The sequence below is a fragment of the Andrographis paniculata genome, unplaced genomic scaffold, assembly GCF_009805555.1.
Source record: "Andrographis paniculata isolate CXL003 unplaced genomic scaffold, ASM980555v1 Contig62END, whole genome shotgun sequence".
Lineage (NCBI taxonomy): Eukaryota > Viridiplantae > Streptophyta > Magnoliopsida > Lamiales > Acanthaceae > Andrographis > Andrographis paniculata.
The window spans coordinates 4,452,446-4,479,591 of NW_026137598.1; the positions used below are offsets into that span (position 1 = coordinate 4,452,446).

The 27,146-nt window shown below is 32.3% G+C and overlaps 4 protein-coding genes across 5 annotated transcripts; 2 read left to right on the forward strand and 2 right to left on the reverse strand.

Annotated features, from left to right (window-relative positions):
* Positions 1-138: 138 nt before the first annotated feature.
* LOC127261236 (probable magnesium transporter NIPA4) lies at positions 139-5,883 on the forward strand. The gene is made up of 9 exons (XM_051289487.1): positions 139-711; positions 1,784-1,840; positions 2,471-2,561; positions 2,637-2,797; positions 2,902-3,029; positions 3,119-3,256; positions 4,876-4,968; positions 5,319-5,424; positions 5,558-5,883. Exons 1-9 carry the CDS (start codon positions 552-554, stop codon positions 5,662-5,664), a joined length of 1,041 nt encoding a protein of 346 aa, XP_051145444.1. The 5' UTR covers positions 139-551; the 3' UTR covers positions 5,665-5,883.
* A 1,967-nt stretch (positions 5,884-7,850) lies between these two features.
* On the reverse strand, positions 7,851-11,455 carry LOC127261170 (magnesium transporter MRS2-4). The gene is made up of 4 exons (XM_051289399.1): positions 10,737-11,455; positions 10,045-10,475; positions 9,210-9,497; positions 7,851-8,357 (listed from the first exon to the last, which is right to left on the reverse strand). The coding sequence occupies exons 1-4, from the start codon at positions 11,047-11,049 to the stop codon at positions 8,079-8,081; spliced, it is 1,311 nt and encodes a 436-aa protein (XP_051145356.1). The 5' UTR covers positions 11,050-11,455; the 3' UTR covers positions 7,851-8,078.
* A 3,159-nt stretch (positions 11,456-14,614) lies between these two features.
* LOC127261263 (uncharacterized) lies at positions 14,615-18,204 on the reverse strand. Of its 2 annotated transcripts, XM_051289532.1 has the most exons (3): positions 17,914-18,204; positions 15,218-16,189; positions 14,615-15,141 (listed from the first exon to the last, which is right to left on the reverse strand). In XM_051289532.1, exons 2-3 carry the CDS (start codon positions 16,185-16,187, stop codon positions 15,083-15,085), a joined length of 1,029 nt encoding a protein of 342 aa, XP_051145489.1. In that variant the 5' UTR covers positions 16,188-16,189; positions 17,914-18,204; the 3' UTR covers positions 14,615-15,082. The 2 variants fall into 2 exon arrangements, with proteins under 2 accessions (XP_051145489.1, XP_051145488.1); XM_051289531.1 differs by having other exon boundaries at positions 14,615-16,189; positions 17,914-18,203.
* Positions 18,205-23,379: 5,175 nt separating this feature from the next.
* On the forward strand, positions 23,380-26,417 carry LOC127261053 (MLO-like protein 4). The gene is made up of 15 exons (XM_051289208.1): positions 23,380-23,626; positions 23,711-23,768; positions 23,861-24,087; positions 24,191-24,307; positions 24,385-24,445; positions 24,526-24,614; positions 24,727-24,801; positions 24,869-24,954; positions 25,039-25,088; positions 25,163-25,203; positions 25,279-25,449; positions 25,539-25,574; positions 25,668-25,735; positions 25,824-25,884; positions 25,995-26,417. Exons 1-15 carry the CDS (start codon positions 23,489-23,491, stop codon positions 26,364-26,366), a joined length of 1,650 nt encoding a protein of 549 aa, XP_051145165.1. The 5' UTR covers positions 23,380-23,488; the 3' UTR covers positions 26,367-26,417.
* The last annotated feature ends 729 nt before the right edge of the window (positions 26,418-27,146 follow it).

Below are 27,146 nucleotides of genomic sequence, written 5' to 3' on the forward strand. Positions count from 1 at the left end.
ACGTTCAGTATTCATTGCAACAAAGAAATACTACTTTTTGGTTTAATTTTGAATTTATTTCATTGGCAATATAAATTATACACTATTTATATACGTATTTGTATGTATACATTGTTTACCTGATGTGAGCTCAGCTGTACCATAATTCATTTTCATCATCATTTTAATTAGACCCAAATCCAAATCGTTTCTTCTACCTCAAAATAAAAAATAATCACTCTCAATTTTGGTTCCGCTGCCCTAATTTCGATCCAAAAAACTTCCGATCGCATAAACCCCAAATCTCCGAGTTTCTTCTTCCCAGCGGCGGCATTGTCCTGAGATCGTGGATCTTTAATCAGGGATCAATAATCCCATATCGATTTCCTGTAGTTTTGCCCATACCCAGTTTAGTCGTACTGGGTCGACAGATGCGACTGCAGTTGGGCAATTTGTAGCTACTGAAATTTGGAAATCCTAATTTGAATGCTAATTTTGGTGTAGGATGAGCTTAGCTTACACAAGTTAGGATTCTGGGTGCTTTCGGTACCGTACTTAGTGGGATTGTTAAAATGGCATCGGAGGATGTGAATTCGATTACGTATAGGGGGATGTCAGCGGACAACATCAAAGGATTGGTGTTGGCTTTGTCCTCCAGTTTCTTCATTGGCTCAAGTTTCATTATTAAGAAGAAGGGATTAAAGAAAGCTGGTGCTTCAGGCACCAGGGCCGGTAATGCGCGGAACTTGATGTTAAAGCTTTTCCTGTAGTTTGATATAGGAATTTGGGGGATTTTAGGTGTCTGATTTATTGTCTGGTTGACACTAAATGTGATTTTTTTTTTAATATCTGATTAAATGATAAAGTGGCTTCAAAATATAATTGTTGCTATCCTGAGTTTTATGCATGTATATCTATTAGAGGTTATTTGAGAACGTTTGAATGCAGTGATCTGGTTTGTGTTGAGATTCAGGGTGGATGAGGTGTTTAGTACTGTAGTATGGAAATTGAATGATTCCTTATGTTTTGGTTGTTGGAATTTAGGTTTCTTGAAATGTTGAATTGCTTTGTCATTCATTGCCCTTCTCAAAAATAGTGAGGTGAATTTGGTTTGCTCTATGCTATGATAGACACTTTTAATGCTGCCATTAGTTATGCTACCATAAACCATTTTATCTGCATTTTTGTGTTAGCCATACCATAACCTACCGTAATACCATACTCTAGCCAGAAACTACTGAAATTATTATAAATATATATATATATATTCTTTTAAATTGATAATCTATCGAAATAGCGGTGTGGCTTTTGCTGGCTTCCTGTAAGGAGATGACGCAAAAGTTCTTTATAATGTGATTCCTGGTACTTTTTTAACCCAATGCTACAGTTATCAGCACATATATGTTTAATTTTCTGTACAAGTTGTTTTTAGATGGGTCATTTCCCCACAATGGTAGCTTATTTAACCTTTCAAATGTTTTTAGTTGATTGATAGAAACCATACTCTTAATATGCTTGAAATTACCTGCCTTGAAGAAATGTGCTTGAAATAAGAAATGTTTATCTGACTAGGAATATTTGAATTATGTTACAAATATGGTTATTAGTTTGCCTTGCATATTGATGAAGCTATAACTTTGTTATTCTAAACACCTTTCTGATTGCTCACTACTTGCTTTTTTAATTTCCACTTTAGTATAGTACCTTATGGTCATGCTCTATTATGTGTTTGTGTGCTAGGTTTCCCTTTTTTCTTTTCTAGAATGATGGTATCTCTCTCTTTCTGATGATTGGTCTTCTACAGCTGTTGGTGGATATTCGTATCTAGTTGAACCATTATGGTGGGCAGGCATGATATCAAGTAAGTACCATGCATTTTGTGCTTATCTATATTTAGTAGAACTCAAACATGATGTAAATTTATGATCCATTTAGTCGCATTATACATGAATAACAGCATAATGTATTAGTGATATTCTTTGTACTGGGGGAAGAGCTCACTGCATTAAATAAGCTTCATTTGATTTTTGCTCTGCCTATTTATGCTTTTTCACTTATATATTAGTATATCATGCTGCATTGCATCAAAAGCTTATTTAACCAGTGCATACGAGCACATCAAATCTATATAAGATGTTTAGTATGCAATATAGAAGATATCATATACATTGATGTATATAAATATAGATAATTAGCCTATCAGAGGTTCACAAAGTTCCTCAGAAAAGCAGGTTGAGCCTTGAGGTTCTTGCATGATGTATGTATTATGTAATGTGCTTTCTTTGGATGCTGTACAATATCAACTTGTTGAGGTTCTTTGCAAGTAACCTTAAAAGTCAAATCATGCCTGTGCATGCTCATAGAAAAATCTCTTTCCAGCCATGTTGTAGGAATCATGAAATACAATCAATTACGGGTGTTACCTTGATAACTTCTAAATTATAGTGAATCATTTCTTAAATCTGAATATCCTTTTGTTATTATTCTGCAGTGATTGTGGGTGAAATTGCAAATTTTGCTGCTTATGCATTTGCACCAGCTATTCTCGTTACACCTCTTGGTGCACTCAGCATCATTATCAGGCATGTTACTCTGCTGGTAATCTTTACTGATATGGTACTTTATTTTGATTGCTGACTAGTGTGATCATGCTGCAGTGCTGTACTTGCACATATTATTTTACGGGAGAGGTTGCACATTTTTGGTATTCTTGGCTGTGCTTTATGTGTTGTGGGCTCTACCACAATTGTTCTACATGCTCCAAGGGAACGTGAGATTGAATCAGTTCTTGAAGTATGGGAACTTGCTACTGAGCCAGGTGCTTTGAGTATTTTTTATCATGTCTTGTTGAAGTTTTTTTACTTTACAAAATTGTTATATGTTATCTGCCTAGTTAAAGATGATCTTGAATCTTTGCTGCAGCTTTTGTCTGTTACGCAGTTCTGGTGATAGCAATCGTCCTTGTACTAATTTTCCAGTATGTCCCACAATATGGCCAAACGCACATATGGTATTACGTTGGTGTCTGTTCATTAGTTGGTTCCTTGTCGGTAGGCGATAATATTTTTTCTCTCTCCACAGTTGCACTTCCACCATAACCAAAATATATATGTCAAAATTATGGGTGATGTCTTGGCAGGTCATGAGTGTCAAAGCACTCGGAATTGCATTGAAGCTGACATTTTCAGGAATGAACCAATTAATATATCCCCAGACATGGGCATTTGCATTGGTTGTCTTGGTTTGCATCCTCACTCAGATGAATTACCTAAATAAGGTAAAAGGAGTTTAATTTGATAATATTAGGCGAAATAGTTCCACAGTTTATTATGAGTATCAAAAGTAGTACTATTATATCAAATATAGTTCCAACTGTGTTTTTACTTTAGCATAGTATTAAAAATTTGATATATGTTTGTTACTTAATTAACGGGCAATGTTGATCTCAGTTAAGTTTTCCCATATTGCTGGATAAATACAATGCAAGTGGATTATATAGTAGCTGACGAGGAGGAATTTGGTTGTGCTGTAACTTTACATGGTTTTTTTTTAATAAAACATGGATGTGTTAAAGAAAAAGAAGTTTAATTTTTTCATTACATACATATGTTCAATTATCATTTTTTTTCAGTAGGATTTAATTGTGTAAGTTACAATTGTATTTTTCGGTCTTACTTGTTCACATGAACATCATGTGATTAAGACAATATGTGAAATTCACAAGTTACACTGAAATTGAGAATAATTAAAACTGACAGGACCGATGGAAAACATGTATATAATTGACAATTTAGGATATGTATGAGACAAATGCTATCAATGTTGTAGACAAAATACTAAATGTCTGTGTTTACACTGAATTCAACACATTTATAACTCAACTTGTTGAGTTGATAGAAATCGATTATTATTGTTTTTATTATCAATTGGTTGAATCTCTTGTAAGTTGTAACCTTGTTTTCATCTTCCACTTTTGTTCATTCCTTATTGAGTCAATTTTGGAACGATTCGATTTAATCCCAAGTCAACTTCAATCCAATTAATAGTCAGTTGATAGACTTTACAAGGAGAACTAGAGGTAAAGAGCCAGGGGGAAAGGCTAACAAAACCTATGAGCTTTATCTCTCCTGCACAAGCACGTATGTGACGGTGAAATTGTGGCGGAGATTCTTTAGTGGGAGCAAAAGTGGTGGTGTATACTGTCTTCTATCAAAATGGAAAGTCCTTGGGCTGCTTAGTCTACTTCTTTGCCATCAAAGCTGAGGTGTATTTGGGAGTGATGGCAATAAATGAGAGAAAAAAAAAGGGGGAAAGCATCTAGACTAGTTAGAAACAATTTTGACTGACTTGGCCATGTTGAACCATGGCATGGTGGCCCTCTGAATTAAGTCTGAAATAAAATCATATTTTCCTTGACATGGTCATGCTGAATTTCATGGTACAAAGATAACTATGTTGATTCGACATAGCCATCTTGAGTCATAGTATGGTGTTATCATTCCCATCGCTGTTGCATTACTTGCTTGAGTACACATCTAACCAGTCACGTAGACAGACTTGATGGTATTTTCGATCTGCTAACTAATGCTGAAATACCTATTTGGGACTTTGCTGAAGTATTATATTTATGGACTATTTTGGTACTTGCAATAAACTGTAGAATAGTTTTTACTTTCCCTCTATGACTTCATTTTGTCTATCATTGTTTCCAATTGTAGCACTATATTTTTTCCTACATTATTTTAAGGAAAAATGTTTCTCCGATATATTTGGCTCAATAATTGTGGAATCATATTATGTCCAGAAATTAAGACACTTTCTTGCCATGAATGATTGTGATTCAATACATAACGCCTGTGGCTGTCTTTCCTAATATTGGGTAAATCTTGAATGCAGGCCCTCGACACATTCAACACTGCTGTGGTTTCGCCCATTTACTATGTCATGTTCACATCACTAACCATCGTTGCTAGTGTGATCATGTTCAAGGTAATCTGCATTGCATATGGGATCAAATATCTGTATATGTAAATATAATGGATCGAGGATCATAGCTAACACCTGAACAGACAACCACTTAACCCCTTCTACTGACTTCTTTGTTTAACCAAGTCAGCCCAGTTGCACCGACCTGTGTTAAAGTTTTAAGTTTGTTAAAGAGTAAAGAAAAGAAATGCACGTGCATATTAAAGAACTATCAAATAAAATTTTATGGCACTTAATGATACATTTGGTACAAGTGCTGTCTCACCTCTTCGACAGACTACTAATTTGTTTCATCCTACTGTGAAAGTGTATAGTGTGACTGAGTAATGATAGGAAATCCTTGTCGTGAGCAGGACTGGGACAGGCAGAATCCAACCCAGATTGTCACAGAAATTTGCGGGTTTGTGACTATTCTTTCTGGGACCTTTCTTCTTCACAAGACAAAAGATATGGCCGATGGTATGTGCAACCAATGCTATTTTTTCTCACTTTAATTAGTGATGCCGAATAGACACATTTAGACATCTCGAGTGACCTTTCTTTCTTTCTTTCTTTCTTTCTTTTATTCTATTTTATGTATTCTTTTATGTAGGTTCTGCATCAATGAGACTCCCAAAACACTCAAATGAAGATGGATTTGGAGATGAAGGCATCCCACTAAGGCGGCAAGATTCAATAAGATCTCCAAGAGTATCGTGATACAATATTTTTCTTTGATGATTATTACTCGTAACTTACTTCGGAGCTCTCCCCTGAGAAATGATGCCACAGTTATTATCTTGTATTTTATCAGATGGGATTCCCCTTTCTACTCAACCTTTCAAGGTGTAACTAACTGCACGACTACTATTCTTGAATGTACAGGGTTTATGCTCTGAACCTCATGGCCAAGAAAATATCACACAGTGCATTTGTTGATTGATGCTGTTATTACTTTGCCAGTTATTTCTCAAGGGCTTTTGGTTCTAATGTTTTAATCTATAATGTCATACATATACATATATATATATATACATATACATATACATATAGATACTAATATATGATGATTGGGACTCGATTTTATTGTGTTTATTTGTAGCTTCACGTGTGAATAATTTGAATTTTTGTTTAAATAATTTTTTGATATAATATTTTGTGAGATGGCATATTGTATTTTTATTAAGAATTGTGTGGAGTGAATAAGTGTTATTGAAATCATAACAAAATCACATCCTGTTTACACTATTTCGGTTTTAGATTGTAGCACTATTTTGTAGGGAGATTGTACTACTCTTTATTTCACATATAGCTATGGTTGCACTAATGTGGGAGTAACTCATGTAGATTTGAGACCTTTATTTGATGGTATTTTTATTTTTATTTTTAAGTATTTTAATTTTTTATATTTGTTTTTAGATCATATAAAGTTTATTTTAAAAATTGGTTTGAAATAAAGTATTAGATTTGAATTTTTATTTAAATAGTATTTTACTGTAATTTTTTTAAAAAAATAATTAGTATATTTTTATTAAAATTTATATTAATTAAATATTATTGATTTTAATTTGAAATAGTAAAAAGCAAAACACATGAAAATTTTTAGCTCTTTGTAGTCTTTTATAGGTTCTATCTCTCTTCCATTCCATTGCAATATTGAATAATGTGATTCACTCTATCTTGCTTCTTTTGCTCTTGTGATTAATCGATTTTAATATACTCATATGATCATTTATTTATATTTATACAATGAAATGATTAATAAATCTATACTACATTTAAATAGTATTTTAATAAATAATTTATATTATTTAACTTTACAAAAAATTTCTCTTTGCACCTTATTCCATTTTTTTATAATTATACATTGTAACTATTATCAATAATAATATATTATTTCATTTCACAAGAAATCACATTGAATATTACTCCATCTGTCTCATCTATCATGTTTACATTGTCATTTTAATTAAATTAATTAGTTATTTTAAAACAATTTTTTCTTTCTTCCACTTTTTTTTCCAATCCTATCTTATATTCTAATAAACTACACTATTTTGTAAAATAATTTCTTACAACTCCATATATATACAGTGGCGGAGCCACGTAGGGGCTCGGGGGGTCCCGAGCCCCCCGAGCCGTCGTCCCCGCCGTTACGTTGACTATATTATTTGTTATATATGGTGTGTTTATTTAGGGGGAGTTTTGGGAAATTTGAGTTTGGATTTTGAGTTGAATTTGAATATTGATGTTTCTTTTATATTTAGGTTTGGTTAGGAGTTTGGAAAGTTTTGATATGATTGATTCAGACCAATAATAAATATAATAATATAAATGTATATTAATTTATATAATTTAATTATAAATTTATATTATATGTATATATATATAAATTTTTATATATATGTATTATAAAAAAAATTATTCATTATAAAATGACATATATATTGTATATGTTTTATCCTAAACCCGGTCAACAGTGGTCATACAATAGTTTTGGCCAAAACTACGCTGAAGAAACACACTCATAGATCATTTGTGCGTTTAAAATACATATTTTTACCATGAATTTCGTTCAAAATAATAAAAATTACTTATTTTTCGACCTCAAGGAAGCCTTTAATTAGCCCCCTCGACAGAACAAATCTAGCTCAGCCACTGCATATATATAGAAAAAATATATTACCAAATTAGCACGTTAATATGTTATATATTATATAAATATTTATTTATTGAATCAAATTACTATTGTGTTAAAAACATAATGTGTCAATATTTGCTATTTTGTTTGTAGACATTTGTAAAATTGGGTCAAATTAGCAATATGTCTCGACTCTCACCCTCACTCTCCCTCATCTTATCTCTAAATAAAATTCTAACATTGAAAGCACAATAACACAGAGAAATGAGTGAGAAATAACAAAGCACATATATATATATATAACAGCAACCAATTCTGTAGCAATTTCAGGCTACAGAACAAACATATCCCACAAAACTAAAGAACCAAACGTCGAAAACTATGTTACAGTGTTAGGAAGAAAGAAAGAAATCAAACAACATGAATGGGAGCTTCATCATCGATGTGTTTTTATCTACCTGTGGTTTATGTATATTTCATTTTCATATCTGATTCAAGAGCCAATGAGTTTCTTCCATCTGGCGTAACCCCAAATGATCACGAACAGCGCCACACTCACGCCCGTCATGGTCCAAACCACTTTGCCGAATATCCCATCAACTGAATACCAAGTGCACTGAATGTTCATGCCGAATATCCCAGCTGCAAGAGTCTCGAATGCTATGGCGAATGACGCAATCGTTATTGTCAGCTGCAGCTGAATTAGCTCGTTCCTCTGGTTGTCCAACTGGATGTTCACATAGTCCTCCGTATCATCAATATATTCGCGTACCTGCATACAACAATTCTATGAGAATACACCTCACCCAAAATACGAGACACGAGGGTGTGTTCTTTTATGATATTTTCCCAAAAATCTACTATTCGTCAAATATTTTTCCCCTAAAAATATTAAATCTAATACTTAATTTTTATTTCTTATATTATACTCCCTCCGTCTCTTAATAATCTATCTATTTTTTTATTTTGGTCGGTCCTATAACAAAGTATACATTTCTTTTAATAGTTGTACTATCTACCTAACATTACAAATACTGTTTTTACAATATATTACACAGATATCATTACCTTTATATCATACCATACTAATAAAGTTAGTTTAGTCTTTTTACTTTTATTTCTACTACATCCCGATATAATACTAATATTTCTAAAACTCTGTCCAAAAAGCAAATGAATATATAGATTTAGGACGGAGGGAGTACTAAAAATTAATTTTACATTTAAAATATCACATCAGCACATATTTATATCACAATCATACAACTATTTCAATTCAAAATTTTTACTATTCAAATCTAAACTCAAAATCCAAATCTCCAAACAAACTGTGTCTTCAAAGTCTACTCTTTAATATTAACGTGTGTTAACTTGTGTTTTCAAATTTGTTTTCGCACCTAAAGATATCACATCCAACATATCTTTTCTATTTTTTTAAAAGAAAGAAAAGAAAATTCAAATCTAAAACATACCGAAACAACAAAATACTCGAAAAATATGCCAGTTGATTCCCTTTACTATGGAGCTTCACAGGCAAAACTCGAATTCATGACCTCAACTATGTATTCAGCTACTGAGTTAAGAATGAAAATTGATGAAGAGCAAGTGTGTGGGTAAGACTCACAGAGAGTATTTTATTGCGGGTGCCATCTAATTGCATGAAGTAAGCTTCCAGCAGCATTTCTAGGTCCTCGACATCGAGGTCATTCTGATAGTTGCTTATGATACTAGCCCCACTTCGCGTAGAGCTGATCCGACGGAGTTGTGCAGAGGCTGAGGCTGAGATGATGCTGTTTGATGGGGGACCTGTCAACTGAGCCTCAGCTTGTTGGTTCTGTATCCACTTTCGTGTTACATACAGCTGGGCCATGTCCTCATTGTCATCCAAAAGATGTTCGATTTCGTCTCTAACCTATTATGGAGAAAGACAACACATTCACCCTTCTTAAGTAAAGACATCAAGCACAAAACAGGTTAAAGAAACCGACTAACATATATGTCTTAAACTGGACAAATGCCGCTCAAACAGCTGCAAAAAGGTTCGACTGAGAAACAACAATAGAGATTACCACAAACTAGACCAACACATACTGGGAATTTTTCACTACAATATTTCTGCACTTTCAGACTAAATGTAATCATAAATGCAAGAATAAGAAGAAAAAACAGATAAGCTGCATAGGCATTTTGCAGGAGGAGGTTGCACAAGTTTCTGCAGGTCAAATTGACAATGAAATGGAAGTCCAACATGTAAGGAACTATCTAGATCTCAAAATTCTGTACACAAGCTCAAAATGTTCAGCCTAGTCTGTACCTCAGATAGAATCAGGCATGATGTGCATATTTAATCAAACAAGGGACAGCACCAAATCTTGATTTAATCTAATAAATAACTAATCGCTACCACATTTACCTCACAAATAATTAAGTATGCTACTGAAAGACAGGAACCATTTTACCTTTTGAACACGTGCTAGCAAGCGGGTGAGATTACTTTTCAAGCTTCGCACATGCTCAAGATTCTTTGTGCTAACATTGATGGCCAGTTCATCCAAAGCAGGGTATGCATCTCTCTCAAGTTCGGCAACACTCGAGTCCAGATATGAGCAGACAACCTCCAGAGCTATTTCCAACACCTGAAACTCAAAAGGAAGTTCATCCTGCACACCTTCAGTGGGCTCGGGACCAGGCAGCCATTGTCCACCAGACGTCGACTTAAGCTCGTTGTTGTTGTTATCCTGAGAGGTAGGGCCTTTCGGAGGTAACTGCCGTCTCAGCTGATCAACAAATGGCAGAACCTCTTGGCGAAGAGGATCCAGCAACAGTACTTCTTCGGCCGTAACTATTGCTCTTATGAATTCCAAGTTCACAATCATTGCTTTCTCCCTAGCTGCAAAAATAAAACCCAACTGATTATTATTTTGTCCCCTAGTTTACTGAATTTCTTAGAGAAATTGAAACCTAGATGATCATGGCATACAGAACGCGATAACTCTTTAACTATAAGTTCATAACAAGCAGACAAATGCTTTCTTAATTGAATGAACAGAAATCAGTAATGCTGTTGAATAGCCATACGATCGGACAAAAAAGTCAGGGGAATTTCAATGGCTGAAATGAAAGCGATGAATGATCGATCAATGATAGGTACCGAGAATGCTGGAGGAATGAGAGAATATGGGTCCGAGGATTCGCAAATCCCTAGCAGGTATGGACACGCGCTTGATGATCACGCTTTTGTCGCATTCGATGAGTTCGGAGTTGCCCCAGCGATCCATCCGCATCCAGAGGCGCGCGCCGCCGGCCTTCTTCTTCGGCGCCACCGCCTTGCTCGTCGTCGCGGCGGCGGCGGCGGATTCGATTGCGTGCAAAGGAGGCGGAGGCAATTGCAATTGGGGCGAGGGCAATTGGGGCGAGGGCGAGGCGACGCCGCTCTTCTTCCGCCGGAATCTCAATTTCGCCATTCCTCACCCCCAAACTTCCCTGCCAAATCTCGCCTCGCCTCGCCTCGCCACGCCTCTCCCTCCTAATTTAGGCGCAGAGAGAAATCTCCTCCTCCGATTCTTCGTTTTCTTCCATATAACACAGGGATAGATTTCTGCGAAATTCCCTGCTGGACACTGAGGGATTTCTCAAGTCCGAAGCAGTGGAGGCCAATTACCCACAAATTCTCCCTTTATCCCTTTTCTTATTCGAATTAGGGTTTGCAGAATTCCAAACTAGTTTCACTTTATAAGTAGCCACGCCACCATTGATGCCCTAAAATAATGGCCACAAAGGAAATTCCAAAAATATTCACTCCTCTCCTCAGAGATCACAACACACAAAATGACAAATCAATCAATCACGATCGATCAACCCTAATCCCAGGGCGGGCGGATGCAGGATTAGGCATGGTGCTCAATTGCTCCATAAAAATAATTTAAAAATAATACTAATTATCATAAAATTATAAATATATCTTTAAATATTAATTTTATTTTTATTTTATAAATCAATTTGGATCCACCAAGGATGCGTTTGTTTGGAGGTTTGAATTTTAAATTTTGAATTGAAATTTAAATAGTAAAAATTTTGAATTTAAATAATTATATAATGTGATATAAACAGGTGTTTGATTTGATGTTTTGAATGTAAAATTGATTTTTAGTATAATATAAAAAATAAAAAATAGGTGTTTGATTAGATGTTTTTGGAGGAAAAAAATTGGATGAATAGTGTAAATCCAATCCAATCCCCAAACAAACACACCCCAAAAGAATTATTGATGTCTTAGTTTTTCTCTCTAATTGACTTTTCTCTTTTAATAAAAAGATCTTGCATAATTATATTCTACAGAATTGTCAAAAACAAAATTGATGATTTTTGAATTATTATTAAGTAATTTATTTTGATGTATAAGCGATTATTAATTTCAAATTTGATATTTTTTTAATATAAATTTTTATTGATATATTTATTTATTTTAATTTTAATTTAATTATATTAATTTATCGACAAAACAATATAGGATCAAATCCTCCTTTCTTTCTTCCTTTCCTAGAACGAGTGTGACTGTTGGCGTGGTTGTTAACTGAGGGAGAATCGTCAGCGTCGCCAAGTCCATGAGAGGAGCAGTAATATAGACTCCATTGTTAACTGTAAATGCTAAAATTAAACAGGGAAAAAGTACAATAGAGTGACGTACTTTACATTGCCATGCATATAATTTTTATTTTTTCTTGAAAAAAAATAAAAAATCTTAATAAATAGGTTATTTTGTATAAATATCAGATTTAGTCGCAGATATTACAAATTGCAAATTATTTTATACTACTACTATCTTTCTAATAAAATAAATAGATATATTATGCAATATATCCTAGATATGATGATACTGTAATAATACATTTAGAAATATATCATTTTCAAAATATTTAGATATAGCAATATTTAATAGATATAAATTTATCTACTGTTTGGATGTGATTTCAATTTAAATAATCTAATATTAGTTCCATCCCAAAAGTATAATCTTACTATGTTTGACACAAAATTTAAAGAATATTGATATTATATTGATAGTCGGTAAAAAGTAAAGATAAAATGACTTTTTTGCCCCCTTGAGTATATTAGTGTAAAAAGTAGTGACAATTGTGTAATAATAATAAAAAAGTATGAATACTTTTACGGTGAAATGGTATTTATAGAAATGAGATTATTGTTTCGGGACGGATTGATAAATATTACTATTGCATTGGGACTGAGGGAATATTATATTTTCAAATAAAAAATTAATATCATCTTTTTGGCCTTTAGAATTAAAAAATATTTTTAAAGTAAATTATTATTATTAAATATATTAAAATTTAATTTAAATTTTATCTTTTTTTATAATTACACAATCCAACTCTAATTCTAATAAACCTAACAAAAAAAAAATTCTAAAACTTTCTAAAATTAATCTCACATCCAATTTTAATTCTAATAAACTCTAACTAGATTTTCTCTAAAATTAATCTTATTATATTCTACTATTGTGTTATTGGTTTTATAATAGTCAAGATATTATTAAATTTTATAATAGTCAACGTATGTATCACAAACTAGACCCGATAGTCCACCCTCATAGTAAGTCATCTCTTACATGACACATATTTAATTTATTGTATATATATATAATTAATATAATTTTTACTTTTGTGAAATTTATTATTATATGTTTCGTTGATAACATTTTAAAAAAATTACTTCATCCGTTGTCTTATTTTTCTATTTTCGTCCGCATGTTTCCTTATATAGTAACGGTGATATCCACTTTATAACAAAATTATTTTTACTTTTTCAAACTACCGTTGATTATTACTGTAACAATACTTTTTAAAATCTATTTTAGTCTTTTACATTCTACTTTATACCCACTTTTAATTAAATATTATTATTTGCGTCAACTCCGAACAAGACCTATTATTTATTTTTTGCTCAGGCCCTAAAAAAATTTGAGAGGCCCTGTTGACGTTGTCGATAGATGGACAAGGATTCGATGTACATTGTAATGCATGAAAACAAAAATTAGATTGTGTGTTGATGTAAGATGGAAAGATAACTAGTCACCATGAATATTAACCTGTATAGGTTGTTCTAAGCCAAATTCACCTTTACCTTCCAGTGGGCGAGAAGGTTGTGTTAATTCATGCGTCCTTTTAGCTAATATCGACACGAATTAAGTGTTTTTAGCAACATTGTCTAAACATTGGTGTGTTTGTTTTGTGAAAATGTTAAAAAAGAAAAATAATGTAAGATATAAGGAATCGGGAATATAAAAATAATAAATATGTGCAGTATATTAATATTTTTTAGAAAATATAAGACAAAAGTAGTTAAAAGAACAAAGCCATGGCTACTAAATTTTTTTATAACTTATAAAATTCTTCTGTCAAATCCTAATCAACGACGGACTATTAGGGAAAAAAAAAAGAATTAAAGCACAACAATCTGCGTATTAAATGTGATAATATACTTCACTAAAATTGGGCTATATACAATTATTAATTGCCTTTAATAAATTAGATTAATGTGATTGATTTTTTAACAATCAACAATATGGTGCTAAATAAATTTATTCAGTATTGTGCTTGACATCACATGAATTATAAATACACAATACAAAGATACATATAATACTAATATAAATACGAATGCAATATGACAAACACAACCTATAAACTCAACATATAAAATATATTCATGCTATCACTCTAAATATGCAGTTACGGTAATTTTACTCCAATCATAACTTCATTTTTCACTATTATTATTCAATTTTTCATATTATTTTAAACAATTTTTTATTTTTATAATTTAAAATAAATTTTAAAATTAAAATTAAAAAAATAAAAAAAGTAAAATATATATACCCATTGGCTCTGGGTTGGAGATGCTCTTAGAAACTGTACATAATTTCAGTTAACACAATCATGTATTGTCTGTCTTTTTCTATTAGCCTATTCATGAGCACACTAACCAAATCTTACAAGTACCATATATCAATTAAAACAAGGCAAATGCAAGTCCATTAATTTGGAATTTCCATTGAATGTGGTTAATCTAAACAGAGAAGTATAAGATGAGGATATCTATCCCAGCCTCAATTTTAATTACACAGAAAATATTTTCTTAAAATCATACCTGGAGATTTCACTTGTAGAAGAAGGCTAGCCCAGCTGAGTAGTTTACAGTTCAAAAACACAAAGACGAAAATTCATCCGATCCGATCCATATCCATATCCGCCACAAACAAAGAGCACAGAATCTCGTACAAATTCTGCTGTCGATCGTCTAATTAACCACAGGTAAACCTAAATATAATCCCCAAGAAGCAGAACTATGTGCAAGAAAAAAAAGAACACATTTAAACGATCATACTCCCTTCCAGCTTCAGATGACGATAAGAATATTAATGAAATTAATGGGGAGAGCTCTGTATACGACGGCATGATCATTGGGGAACGGAGAAAATCAAGTATCCGTTGTCCCAGCGAACTCTGATCTCTCGCCCAACTTGGAGCCTCTTTTCTCTGATGATTTTACCCCATTTACCGATCAGATTGTAATAACTTCCACGCCATTTTAATTTCATCACATAAATTTCACCTGTATCATCGTCCCGGGCATTGATGCTAACTTGGAGATCGTTCCTCAGTTGCTCCCGGCCTTGGTGTGTCCAGTAGACGAGGATATGATCTTCTACAGCTTTTCCCGGCAATGTGAGGAACGGGTGATTGGTGTCCACGTCCGACAATGTAAGGGCTTTCTTAATTGGCCAGTCATCATAACCAGATGCAGCTGCAACATAACGTTCCTCGGGAACTGAGAAGCACAAGCAATTATTAGTCCACCGTATTCTGATTTCTTGCCCAACCCCGAGTCCTTTATGTCTGATAATATTCCCCCATTTCCCTATGAGGTTGTAGTAATTTCCCCGCCACTTCAATTTCATTCCATGAGTCTCGCCAGTATCAAAATCTAAAGCATTTATCGACACGTGCTCTTCTTTTCTCAATCTTTCCCTTTCTTGCGGCGGCCAGTGCACCAGAATATGCTCTTCGACAGACTTACGGGGCAGGGGAAGAAAGGGGTGGTTAGGATCGACATCGGATGATGTCAAGACTTTTCTAATTGGCCAGTGGTCTAGCACCAATGGTGCAGCAACCATTCGGACAGGAGGAACCGGAACAGGAAGAATCAGCTGCTGAGGAACTGAAAAGTGCAGACAACCATTAAACCAGCGGAGCCTGATTTCCTGCCCGACATCTAGTCCCTTTCCACGGACAACTTTTCCCCACTTCCCAATGAGATTGTAATAGCTTCCGCGCCACTTTAATTTCATTAAATACATCTCACCCGTATCGTCATCCTGAGCATTAAGGCCCACTTGGCCATCAGATCTCAAATGTTCCTGCTGCTGGGGTGTCATGTACATTACAATATGAGATTCAACTTGTTGCCTCGACAACGTCAGGAAAGGATGGGTGATATCAACATCAGAGAGTGTGAGTGCTTTTTTGATAGGCCACTGATCCTGCACTTGAGGAACAGCACCAAAATATGCCGCCCTCTTCATTCCTAGAACACAAATATAACAAGAGCTGTAAGATATTTAACCATCAAGATTATTATAAAAATACAAATTGAGATATTCTGAGAACTAACAGCAAAAATGAGGAAAGAAGTCTCTAGTAAAATCAGAATAGACGTATGAAATATGTGTGACCCCCAAGTCCATACAGTGCGTTCTATAATAGCATTGATAGTGTTCAAGCACCTACTAGATACTTTGGGAAATAGCCCCAGGGTTAGGAAGGAACTATGGTAAAAGTTTACTTTTTTTGTTCATGCTCAAGAGCTGTATACATGCATCCCTTCTTCCTTCTTTTCGGGCAGTGTATTTAGGAGTGATCTTCAAGTTCCTTAAGTCCAATGGTGTGTTACTTGCATTAACAGCACTCAAATAGCAACAAAGACAGACAATATTGGACACAGAGGTAGTAACAAATCCCAACTAAGATGTTTCGAGAAATAGCATCCATAATATGGCAGACAAATTCTATTTCTGTTCATGCTAAAAATGCTGTTGTACATCAGTGACCCTCGAGTTTCTCAAGTTCATTAGTTGCATTGATAGCGCTTAATTTGCATACCAAAAAAGACAGAAAAATTCTGCACATGGTAAAAATGGCGAAAACCAATTAAGATACTTCTAGAAGCAGACACTAGGATAAGGCAGGAACTTTAGCAACAATCGCACATTTATTTTAGTTCATGCTCGGTTGCTCAGTTCACATGCAACGCTTAAGTTCCTTACAGTCTGCATTACTTGTATCAATGGCACAGATATTTATAACAGTAACAAGTTTGGCATTGGACACCGATGAACGTGGTAACAAAATCCAGTTTAGATACTTTTAAGGAAAACCAGCAAGGTTACAAATTACGAAAGGAACTCTAGTAAAAGTTGTGAATTTATTTTATTCTGTGCTCAATAGTTGTAGTACACGTGGGATTCTCAAATTCTTCTATACAATGAGCATTACTTCCATTGGTGGTGCACAATGCTTATACTAATAAAGTCAGATAGCTTTGGCTATTGGAAACCGACAAACATAGTAGCAAAACTCAATCAAGATACAAAGTAAATGTATATTAGTTCATGCTCAACAGCTATCGTCCACGTGTGACCCAAAAGTTCTATGAGACAAAGTGTATTAGTTGCATTTATCACACGCCGACAATCATGATAAGAATATCTAAATATACAAACCATTTTTACTCTTATGAATGCTTATGGAATTTATCAAATTCCAGAAGCCTATAACGGAATAGCTAACAAACCAATACTAGTTTAAATATTAACTACTTATAATGTATGAACTTCAGAACTGATATATAAAAATCATCAAAGCACCTTAAGTGTATATATCAAGCTTTGAGCAATTTAGTGCCCAAAGAAGGGTCGAGACACACTTGAAGGTGATGAAACAAGGTCAACAGAAATCAACAAGAGTACAAACTACATATCATCCAAAATATTAGCTTCGCAATAGGAGAGGGTTCAGAAGCCCAAATCTTCTGTTACATCACATAAAAACTTATTAGAACATTGGAAGGGAAAATGAAAATTAGGATCTCAAAGCACAAATTAAAACCCTAGAAAGACAGGCAACAGCAAGGGACAATTTCCAAAGCGACATAATCAAGCGAATACACAATGCAATCCAACTCCTTGATTGCACATCCAATTTTGACCTTTTCACCATTCATCTCAACATAATTAAATCAAAATATCTTACCTAAGCTAGGAGATCCCCTACACTTGATTTCGGATGATCGAAACCTAGATCCTCGCAAGCTCAGGGAAATGGAAGTTATCGCGACGCTGCAAAATCCCTGACAATCTCACCAAAAGAGTACCAAGATTGTTTGGCCGATTTACAAACTGATTACCGGCGGATAAATTATAAATTAAAAGAGTTCACCGGCGGCGGCGGAGGCGGTGGCGCATGATGGCTGGGGAAGGGACGCGCGCAGGCGGAGGAGCCGAAGGGGAAAATCAGACAATTGCCTCTGACAGATATGCAAGCAATATTAAATACTATAATTTTATTCATTTAAGACATATAGGTTATATCGAAAGTTTTCAATTTATTATTTTGTTTTTACTATTTATTTAAAATGGAGTATATAAATGATTTAGATTTTATTTAAATATTCATAAATAATTATAAAATAATTAAAAACTAACATGATGGTAATATCCTGTTTTCTTTCTTATTTATTATATTCTATTTTTATATTAAAATATATTTTTTTTTTTAATTTGCATACATTTAAAAAGTTGCATAAATATTCTAAATAGAGAAAATAATATATATTGTATTAAAAATAAATTTAAATATGTTTTGAATATTTTAAACATAACTTTAATAAATTATTAATCATATTCATATTAATGTTAAAGTAAAATATACTTCCTAAGTAATTAATAATAATTATTATTTAAATAAAATATAATTAGTAAGTAATTAATAGTTATATTGGTAAAAATAATTATTGTATAATAAAAATAATTATAAATTAAGATTAAAAAAATTATAAATGATAAATTTCAAAATATGATAAAGTGTATAATTATATTCAGAAAAATAACAAATCGTGTGAGATGGACCAAAATAATAAAAAAAAAAAATTAACAATTTGTATGGAATGGAGAAAGTATGAAATAGTTTATGAAAAATAAAGAATTTTAAATGAGATATATTTGTTTACTTAGGAAAAAAAAAACTGAAAATAAGAGATTTACAGTGAGTGTATGTTTTTATTAATACTATTAAAAAATAAGAGATTTACAATGAGTGTATATTTTTATTAATACTACTCCCTCAGTTCCAACCAATATGCAATATTTTCTTTTTTATGTCTCAAACATCTGCAATATTTGAAATAATTAACTATAGTTAATCTCTACCCCACACTTTATCCTCTCACATCATTCAAATAAAAAAATAAAATATACATTTATTTCTCCATCACATCACCTATTTCTAAACTATCCTACTTAATACTACACACCTAAAAACTTGTGCCAAAAGCAAATGTTGCACATTGTTTGAAACGGAAGAAGTATTAAATATATAATACATTATTTTTGTCATTCAAATTAATGCTCATTTTATTAGATTATTGTAAAAAATATTTATGTTTTTAAAAATAAAAGAATATCACTTTTATATTTTTACTAAAAAAAATAAAATTATTATTACTCATTTTTTGTTAATTTATATTCAACCAAATAGGTATATTTTTTGTAAAAAAAAAAAAAAGTATATTTTATCACTCCAACAAATTAATAATTCAACCAAAATATGATAGATAAATAAAGTTGTTTATTTAGCTAACAAAGAAAAAAGCTACATACTTTTAGTTTACAGATGAATATTATTTAGTATTTTCTTTGTCCAGTAGGGGTGGAAATAGCCATCTAGGACTTTGGCTAAATAGATCTAGCTTGTTTTGAAAATATTTGACCTAAGTCTGGCCTCTGGCTTGAAAAAAAATTTAAAAAACTTGAATAGGTCTTTCTAAAAGTCTGACCTGGCCGGTAAGTCTATTTAAAAGATTATATAATATTTTTGTTTATTTATTTGTAAATTAAGTATTAGAAATAAAAAATAAAGTACAGACAATTATTTTATATATATATAAATTTAAAATTCTATTTTTTATAATAAATTTATAATTAAAATTATTTAATAAATATTATTATTAGATAAAAAGTTATTTTGAATATATAATAATAATAAATATATTTTATAAAATAATAATAATAACAAATAGACGGGTCTGTTTAGCTTTTTTTTTTAAGCCTAAATCTGTTCTATTTAAATAAAAAAGCTTTTAAAATTTTCTTGACTTGCTCTTTTTATTAAATAGTACACGTGAGGCAGGCCGTAAGCCTCTGACAGGCGACCTGGCCTATTCCCATCTTTACTGTCCAGTTAATTTGTTTTATTTAGTTTAGGCACATTGTTTTATATATTGCACAATTATCAAGTTATTAAGAAGTATATTAGATAAAATAATTCTAATTTAATAAAAATAATTATAAATTAAGATTTAATTGACTAAATAGTTTGGTTATAATAAAAAAAAAATTATAAATTATAAATTTCAAAATATGATTAAAGTGTATAATTATATATTTTTTTAAAAAAATAATAATAAATTATGTGTAACAAATAAAAATAAAAAAAATTGACAAATTAAATAAGACTGAAAGAGTAATAATTATAGGAAATTGTACTACCAAAAAACTTGTTTAATAAATTATTACTCCCTCCGTCCATTCTCATGCCCACATTTCAATTTTTGTTCGTCCCACTTATTTTGTCACTTTTTTTAAAAAATAATTATACACTTTAATCTTATTTTTAAAAAATTAATTTATAATTTTTTTAATTTTAATTATATTAATCAATTATATTAATCTTAATCTATGATTATTTTTATTATACGATAATTATTTTTACTAATATATTTTTAATTATTTACTAATTATACCCATCACAAATTCTCGTGTCTACAATAACGCGGACAAAATATCCAGGATATTACACAAACTCAAATCATTAGCTCGTATTATACAAATTCAAACCAAACAAACCTTTGTATCCAGAAATATATTACCCCTCCCTATGTCTAGAATAATGTATTCTTTTCGCCGGCCAAAATTATGTAACTATTTAGTTTTTGATATTTCCTTAAATTTGTGTTTCACTAAACAACTTTATAAACTCGTAATTTTATTTCTATTATTTTACGAAATAATAAATAATTTTTCACCACTTTTTTACTTACCCTAATGTTTCCATCAATTATTTACTATTTTTTTTGTAATATTATGTACTCTAACATTAAAATATTACTCCATTCGACTCATATACCATGTCCACGTTGCCGTTTCTGCGTTCTACGTACTATGTCACTTTCTTTTTTTGGAAAATGATTACACACTTTAATCTCATTTTAAATTTTTAAATTTTATTTTTTTAATTTTAATTAAACTAATTAGTTATCTTAATCTTAATTTATAATTATTTATATTATAGGATAATTATTTTCACTAATATATTCTTAATTATCTACTAATTACACCCCTCCTAAAATACCGTGTTTACAGTGTAGCAGACACGGTATCTAAGACGGAGGGAGTACTATTTTTTTTTTATAGTCATATCCAATCAAACTTACATAATTTACTAGATGGAGTAATTTTTTGTTTTTGATATTTTTTCATTTCGATTAATCAAATCGAATATATTTATATAATTTTAAAATTTATATTAATAATTTTATTCCGTTTAAATATCAAATATCTGCATATTTTCAAATAATCGAAGTATGTCCACTCTTAAATTGAGTTTGTTCATCCAATATATTTTTTATGGCACCTTTCTATAAATATTATAAAATATAATATATACTTTATTTATTCACAAAAATCAACAATTTAATATAAAATATTATTTTTATATTATTAATACAATTTATTGTACATTTGAAAAAAAATATATATATATTCAAAAATTAGAAGTGAATAAACTAAATTTTATCTTATTTGATTGTTCCCCACATATATATCTACTTTGTTTTTATTACTCTTGTAAACAATTCTCTTATGTATTTATAAAAATATCACTCAATAAATTTCTAAAAAAAAATTATAAGTCAAACGATATTTTGGTCTTTTCATTAAATACAACTATTTTTATTAATAAAATATTACTCACTCCGTCTCAAATACCGTGTCTGCTACACTGTAGACACCGTATTTTAGGAGAGGTATAATTAGTAGATAATTAAAAATGTATTAGTGAAAATTATTATTATATAATATAAATAATTATAAATTAAGATTAAGATAACTAATTAGTTTAATTAAAATTAAAAAAAATTAAAAATTTAAAATAAAATTAAAGTGTATAATCATTTTCCAAAAAGGAAAGTGACATAGTATGTGGGACGGACAGAAACGGCAACGTGGACATGGTATCCGGCACGAAGGGAGTACTATTTTTAAAATTTAATGCAAAAACCAATAAATACTTTCTTCCCAGCCGAAGCAATTGAGAATAATTTTTTATAAACTTTGAGAAGAATAATAATTGAATTTTTTAGTTTATTTTATTATTTTTTTAAGGTGGTGTGGCATGAAGTTATGTAGAGAGAAGATCCTGTGTTTTTGTTTGCAAAATTTTATTGGATTTTTACTAAAAAATAAAAAATATCAAATCAATTTTTTTTTATTTTTTATATTATATTAAAATTAAATTTTATATTCAAATATCATATCAATACTTTTTTTATATCATATCAATATTTTTTTTATATCACATATTCACATTATACAATTATTTCAATTCAATTTTTTTTTATTCGAAATCTCAACTAAATATTCAAATACTCAAACAGATAATAGAAAGAAATGATTTTTATTTTTTTTTTTTCATTTGCACCGTGACCTCAATGTTTTAAAGTGAAATCATTTTTATGGTGTGTTGTCTGGGGTTTGGATTTTGAGTTGAGATTTGAACAGTAAAATTTTGAATTTGAATAATTGTATGATGTGATATAAATAGGTGTTAATGTAATATTTTGAATGTAAAATTGATTTTTAGTATAATATAAAAAATAAAAAATAAAAAATAAAAAATAGGTGTTTGATTTAATAGTTTTGGAGGAAAAAAATAAGATGAATAGTGGATATAAAATCCAATCCCCAGACAAACACACCCTTCAAAAATATTAAAAAAAGTATCATATATATATATATATATAACAAGAACAATGTATAAAAACATATAGCTAAAAATATAGAAAATTTTATTTCTTTTATAATATTTTTCATACTTCATGATGAAAATATCTTAAACTATAAATACAAGAACATTCAATCTTAATTTAAAAGGGGAAAAAAAAAAAGTTGGAATGGAAGGCCACCCAACATCCAAACACGCCCTAATGTATTTTATTATTATTATTATTTTGACATAAACATGCATGTGTGTGCATGTGTGGGTGTGCTTAAGCAAGCCCTAAACAATTTTTAATTAATTTAATTTAATTTAATAAAAAAGAAGTAAATGAAATGAAAAAAGGAAGCATGTGCATTGGGTTTAGGTCAAGGAAAGGAAGGTTCCCCCGTTTCCTGCTCGATCCATCTTCTCTTCCTCTGCAACTCATAGATATATATATATATATACACACACTAGGTACTACTGACTCCATGGAAGAATTCCTTGGAAGTGAAGAAGCTAATAAGGAAGAAATACAACAAGCTGTAGCAGGTAAGACTAAGGTAGGAAGAAGATGGGGGAAGAAGAGGTTGGAATAATTAGGGAAGGGAGGTCATTGGAGGTGACTCCAACTTGGTCTGTTGCTACTGTCACCACTGTTATGGTCTTTCTCTGTCTCTTTCTTCAGAGATCCATTTACAAGCTCGCCAAGGTAACCCCTAACCAACGAATTCCCATTCTCATTCACTCGTTCTCACTAATTAATTACATTTGCATTTACATTTACATTTTACAGTGGCTGAAGAAGACAAAGAGGAAAGCCCTCTGGGCTTCTCTCGAGAGGATCAAAGAAGGTATCTACAATTTACAATTTACAAACACACGCATTGTTCTGTTCCATTCGATTCAACTCATTTGATTTCAATTTATGGATGATGATGGTTAGAGCTGATGCTGTTGGGGCTGATATCGTTGATGCTGGGGCAATGGGCGAGATGGATTTCTCAAATATGCGTCAAATCCTCCCTCTTCACCACCAGATTCTACATCTGCTCCCAACATGACTACCCCTACCCCCACTCCCAAACCAAATATTCTCGAATCTTGACCTCCATCTCCAATGGATCTCGTGCTGATAAAGCCATTGTCACTTTCTCCCACGCCTGTGGCGAGGTAATTAATTAATTATTTCATTGGTATACAGTAGTAATTAATTAAGCAAATCGAGCTTCTTAATTATGGAGTATATGATTGGTAATGGTAATGTCTCTGTTAGGGGCGAGAGCCTTTTGTGTCTGCAGAAGGGCTGGAGCAGCTCCACCGGTTCTTGTTCGTCCTGGGCATCACTCATGTCCTCTACAGCTGTATCGCCGTCGCCTTAGCCATGACCAAGGCACGCGCACCCATCACATACTCGATACATACATATATATTTCTCGACAATTTGAGAATTCATGTTCTGGTTTGCAGATATACAGCTGGAGGAAATGGGAGGTTCAGGCCTGTGCCGCGGCCGAGGCGAGCTCCCACGGTAAAAACAATGATGCCATTTACATTCAAGGTTTGTTTTCGACTATAGTTTGGATAACTTAATCGTAGCTCGTTTATCAGCGAAGAACAGGGTGATGAGACGACAGACAACTTTCGCATTGCACCACGCTTCACACCCGTGGAGCCACAGTCGAATCCTCATCTGGATGGTAAAACTATACATACATCCATATATATATATATGTATAGATATATGTATACGTAGAAATCAACTATATTTCGACACCATTTATACAGTCTCTGTTACATTACATTCTGCAGCTCTGCTTTCTCAAGCAGTTCCGAAGTTCGGTGCACAAGTCCGACTACATGGCGCTTCGATCGGGCTTTATCGCCGTGAGTACTCGTTCGTCGAACCTTAAAATTCTTACACGCTTCACTAACACAAGAAATGTTATCGCAGAATCACAAGCTGCACGCGTCCTACGATTTTCACAAATATATGGTTCGGAGCATGGAGGATGAGTTTTACGCCATCGTTGGGATCAGGTACCTTCGAGAAATCGACCTACCATTTCCATGACCACGTCAAGCGATTCGAGCTGTAGTAACTTATGTTCGACGCTTTTGCAGCTGGCCTCTGTGGGGATATGCGATACTCTGCATCTTCATAAACATTCACGGTGTGCGAGCATTCGATTTGAATTCTTTTGCGTTTTTGTGTTCGCCTATAATGTTGGGATCGATGTCGATGCAGGTCTTAATATATACTTCTGGCTGTCGTTCATACCGGCTATTGTAAGTGTCGATGAAATTAAATTCGTCTATAATGTCGTCGATAATGAAATTTATAACGAATCTCTCGTTTTGAAGCTCGTCTTGTTGGTGGGGACGAAGCTGCAGCATGTCGTCTCGTTGCTGGCGCTCGAGATGACAGAGCAGCGCGGTGCTTCCAATGGGACTCAGGTGAAGCCGAGCGACGATCTGTTTTGGTTCGGGAAACCCGAGATCTTACTACGCCTCATACAGTTCATATCGTTTCAGGTTGTTTATGCTTAGTTCGTATCGTTCTTCGATTCGATTAGATTTGATTTGATCGTCGTCGAGTTAATCCTTGGGATGTTGTGATGCAGAATGCATTCGAAATGGCGACGTTTACGTGGTCTTTGGTGAGACAGATCGATCGATTCGATCTTCTTTTCGCCTAATTTACGACGTCGCTTACTGATTCGATTTCGCATTTCGTCGAGTGATTTTTGCAGTGGGGATTGCAGCACCGGTCGTGTTTCATGAGAAACCATGCGATGATCATCATTCGTTTGATTTCTGGGTACGTTAATTTCGATCGAGCCATGGAATCGAAGATCGTGTTTTTCGCTGCCAATCGATTAGTATTTTGTTACATGGATGGATTGCAGGGTTGTGGTTCAGTTCTGGTGCAGCTACAGCACGGTCCCGTTGAACGTCCTCGTAACGACGGTCGGTAACTCGCTCGACGATGATCGCAAGCGTGTCGTAATTTCTTACATTTTCGATGATCAAGATAACGATAATGACGGATAAATTTTGAATTCGCGTATGCATTTTAGATGGGATCGCGGTGTAAGAAGGCGTTGATTGCGGAGAGTGTGAGAGAATCGCTTCACAGCTGGTGCAAGCGGGTGAAGGCACGGTCGAAGGCGACGAATTCTATTACGACGAGGTCGACGTGCTCGTTGGAATCGACGATCGACGAGAGGGACGAGACCGTCTCGGCTACATTGTCGCCTTGCTCGTCGGCGCGCTCCTCGTGCCGTTTCGATGGAGGTAGAGACCCGGAATGCGGGATCAAAAGCGGCGATCACGAGCACGAGCACGAACAAAACGAGGCTAATCAAGAAGTGTTGTCTGAAACAAGACAAAATGAAGCAGAAGAGGAGAAGCCTGCTGAAACACTTCTTCAGCTCTTTCACAGGACATAAATCGTACTAATAATACTTGTTACAAATTCAAAATACGCTCTTCACTTTTCTTTTTCTGTCTCTCATATTTCTATTTTTTTTTTTATTTTTTTAAAATAATCATATATTAATAGTAAAATATTTTTAATTTTTATCTAAATTATAAAGATACAACTATTTAGTATAAAAATATCAAAAATTCCTATAAATTTCTATTAATTAATAATATATATATATATTTTTACTTATTACAAAATAAAAAAAAATAAAAAAAACCCCTTTAATTAATACCAAAGAAGTATATATCAGTATTATGGCAAATATAACATAATGCTCTCACTTTGAACTTCTTGAATTACATACACTCACTCACTCACTCAAATGAATGCTAGTTAGAGCATTTATTATGTTTATACATCTACCTAAATAAAAGTACATATATTTATATTTATATTTATATTAAAATTACTTAAAATAAAATTTTATATAATAAAAAAACATAATAAATAAATAATATGTTATAAAAATATACAAAATAATAAAAGTACATATTCTTGGAGTGGTTTCTGCAAAGCAATTAGAAAACAAAAATTATTTTACTTTTTCAATAAAAATATATTCCCTTCGTCCACTTACAATTTTATATTTATTTTTAGCACGGTATTTAAAAAATAATAATATTTAATAAAATATTAACTTTGTAATTGAACGTTCCAAAGTAAAAATATGTAAATATTATAAGTGGACGGAAGGAATATAAAATAATATTTTTAGCCCATCTTAATTGTTAATTTTTTTGTA

Excerpts from the sequence above, each read along its gene's own strand:
- LOC127261236 (XM_051289487.1), top strand. The coding sequence starts at position 552 with ATGGCATCGGAGGATGTGAATTCGATTACGTATAGGGGGATGTCAGCG. Across the intron at positions 1,841-2,470 it reads GTGGGCAGGCATGATATCAA|TGATTGTGGGTGAAATTGCA; the intron begins GTAAGTACCATG and ends ATTATTCTGCAG. Across the intron at positions 3,257-4,875 it reads AGATGAATTACCTAAATAAG|GCCCTCGACACATTCAACAC; the intron begins GTAAAAGGAGTT and ends TCTTGAATGCAG.
- LOC127261170 (XM_051289399.1), bottom strand. The coding sequence starts at position 11,049 with ATGGCGAAATTGAGATTCCGGCGGAAGAAGAGCGGCGTCGCCTCGCCC. Across the intron at positions 10,476-10,736 it reads TCATTCCTCCAGCATTCTCG|CTAGGGAGAAAGCAATGATT; the intron begins GTACCTATCATT and ends TTATTTTTGCAG. Across the intron at positions 9,498-10,044 it reads TGCTAGCACGTGTTCAAAAG|GTTAGAGACGAAATCGAACA; the intron begins GTAAAATGGTTC and ends TCTCCATAATAG.
- LOC127261263 (XM_051289531.1), bottom strand. The coding sequence starts at position 16,187 with ATGAAGAGGGCGGCATATTTTGGTGCTGTTCCTCAAGTGCAGGATCAG.
- LOC127261053 (XM_051289208.1), top strand. The coding sequence starts at position 23,489 with ATGGGGGAAGAAGAGGTTGGAATAATTAGGGAAGGGAGGTCATTGGAG. Across the intron at positions 23,627-23,710 it reads CCATTTACAAGCTCGCCAAG|TGGCTGAAGAAGACAAAGAG; the intron begins GTAACCCCTAAC and ends TACATTTTACAG. Across the intron at positions 25,089-25,162 it reads CATCTTCATAAACATTCACG|GTCTTAATATATACTTCTGG; the intron begins GTGTGCGAGCAT and ends ATGTCGATGCAG.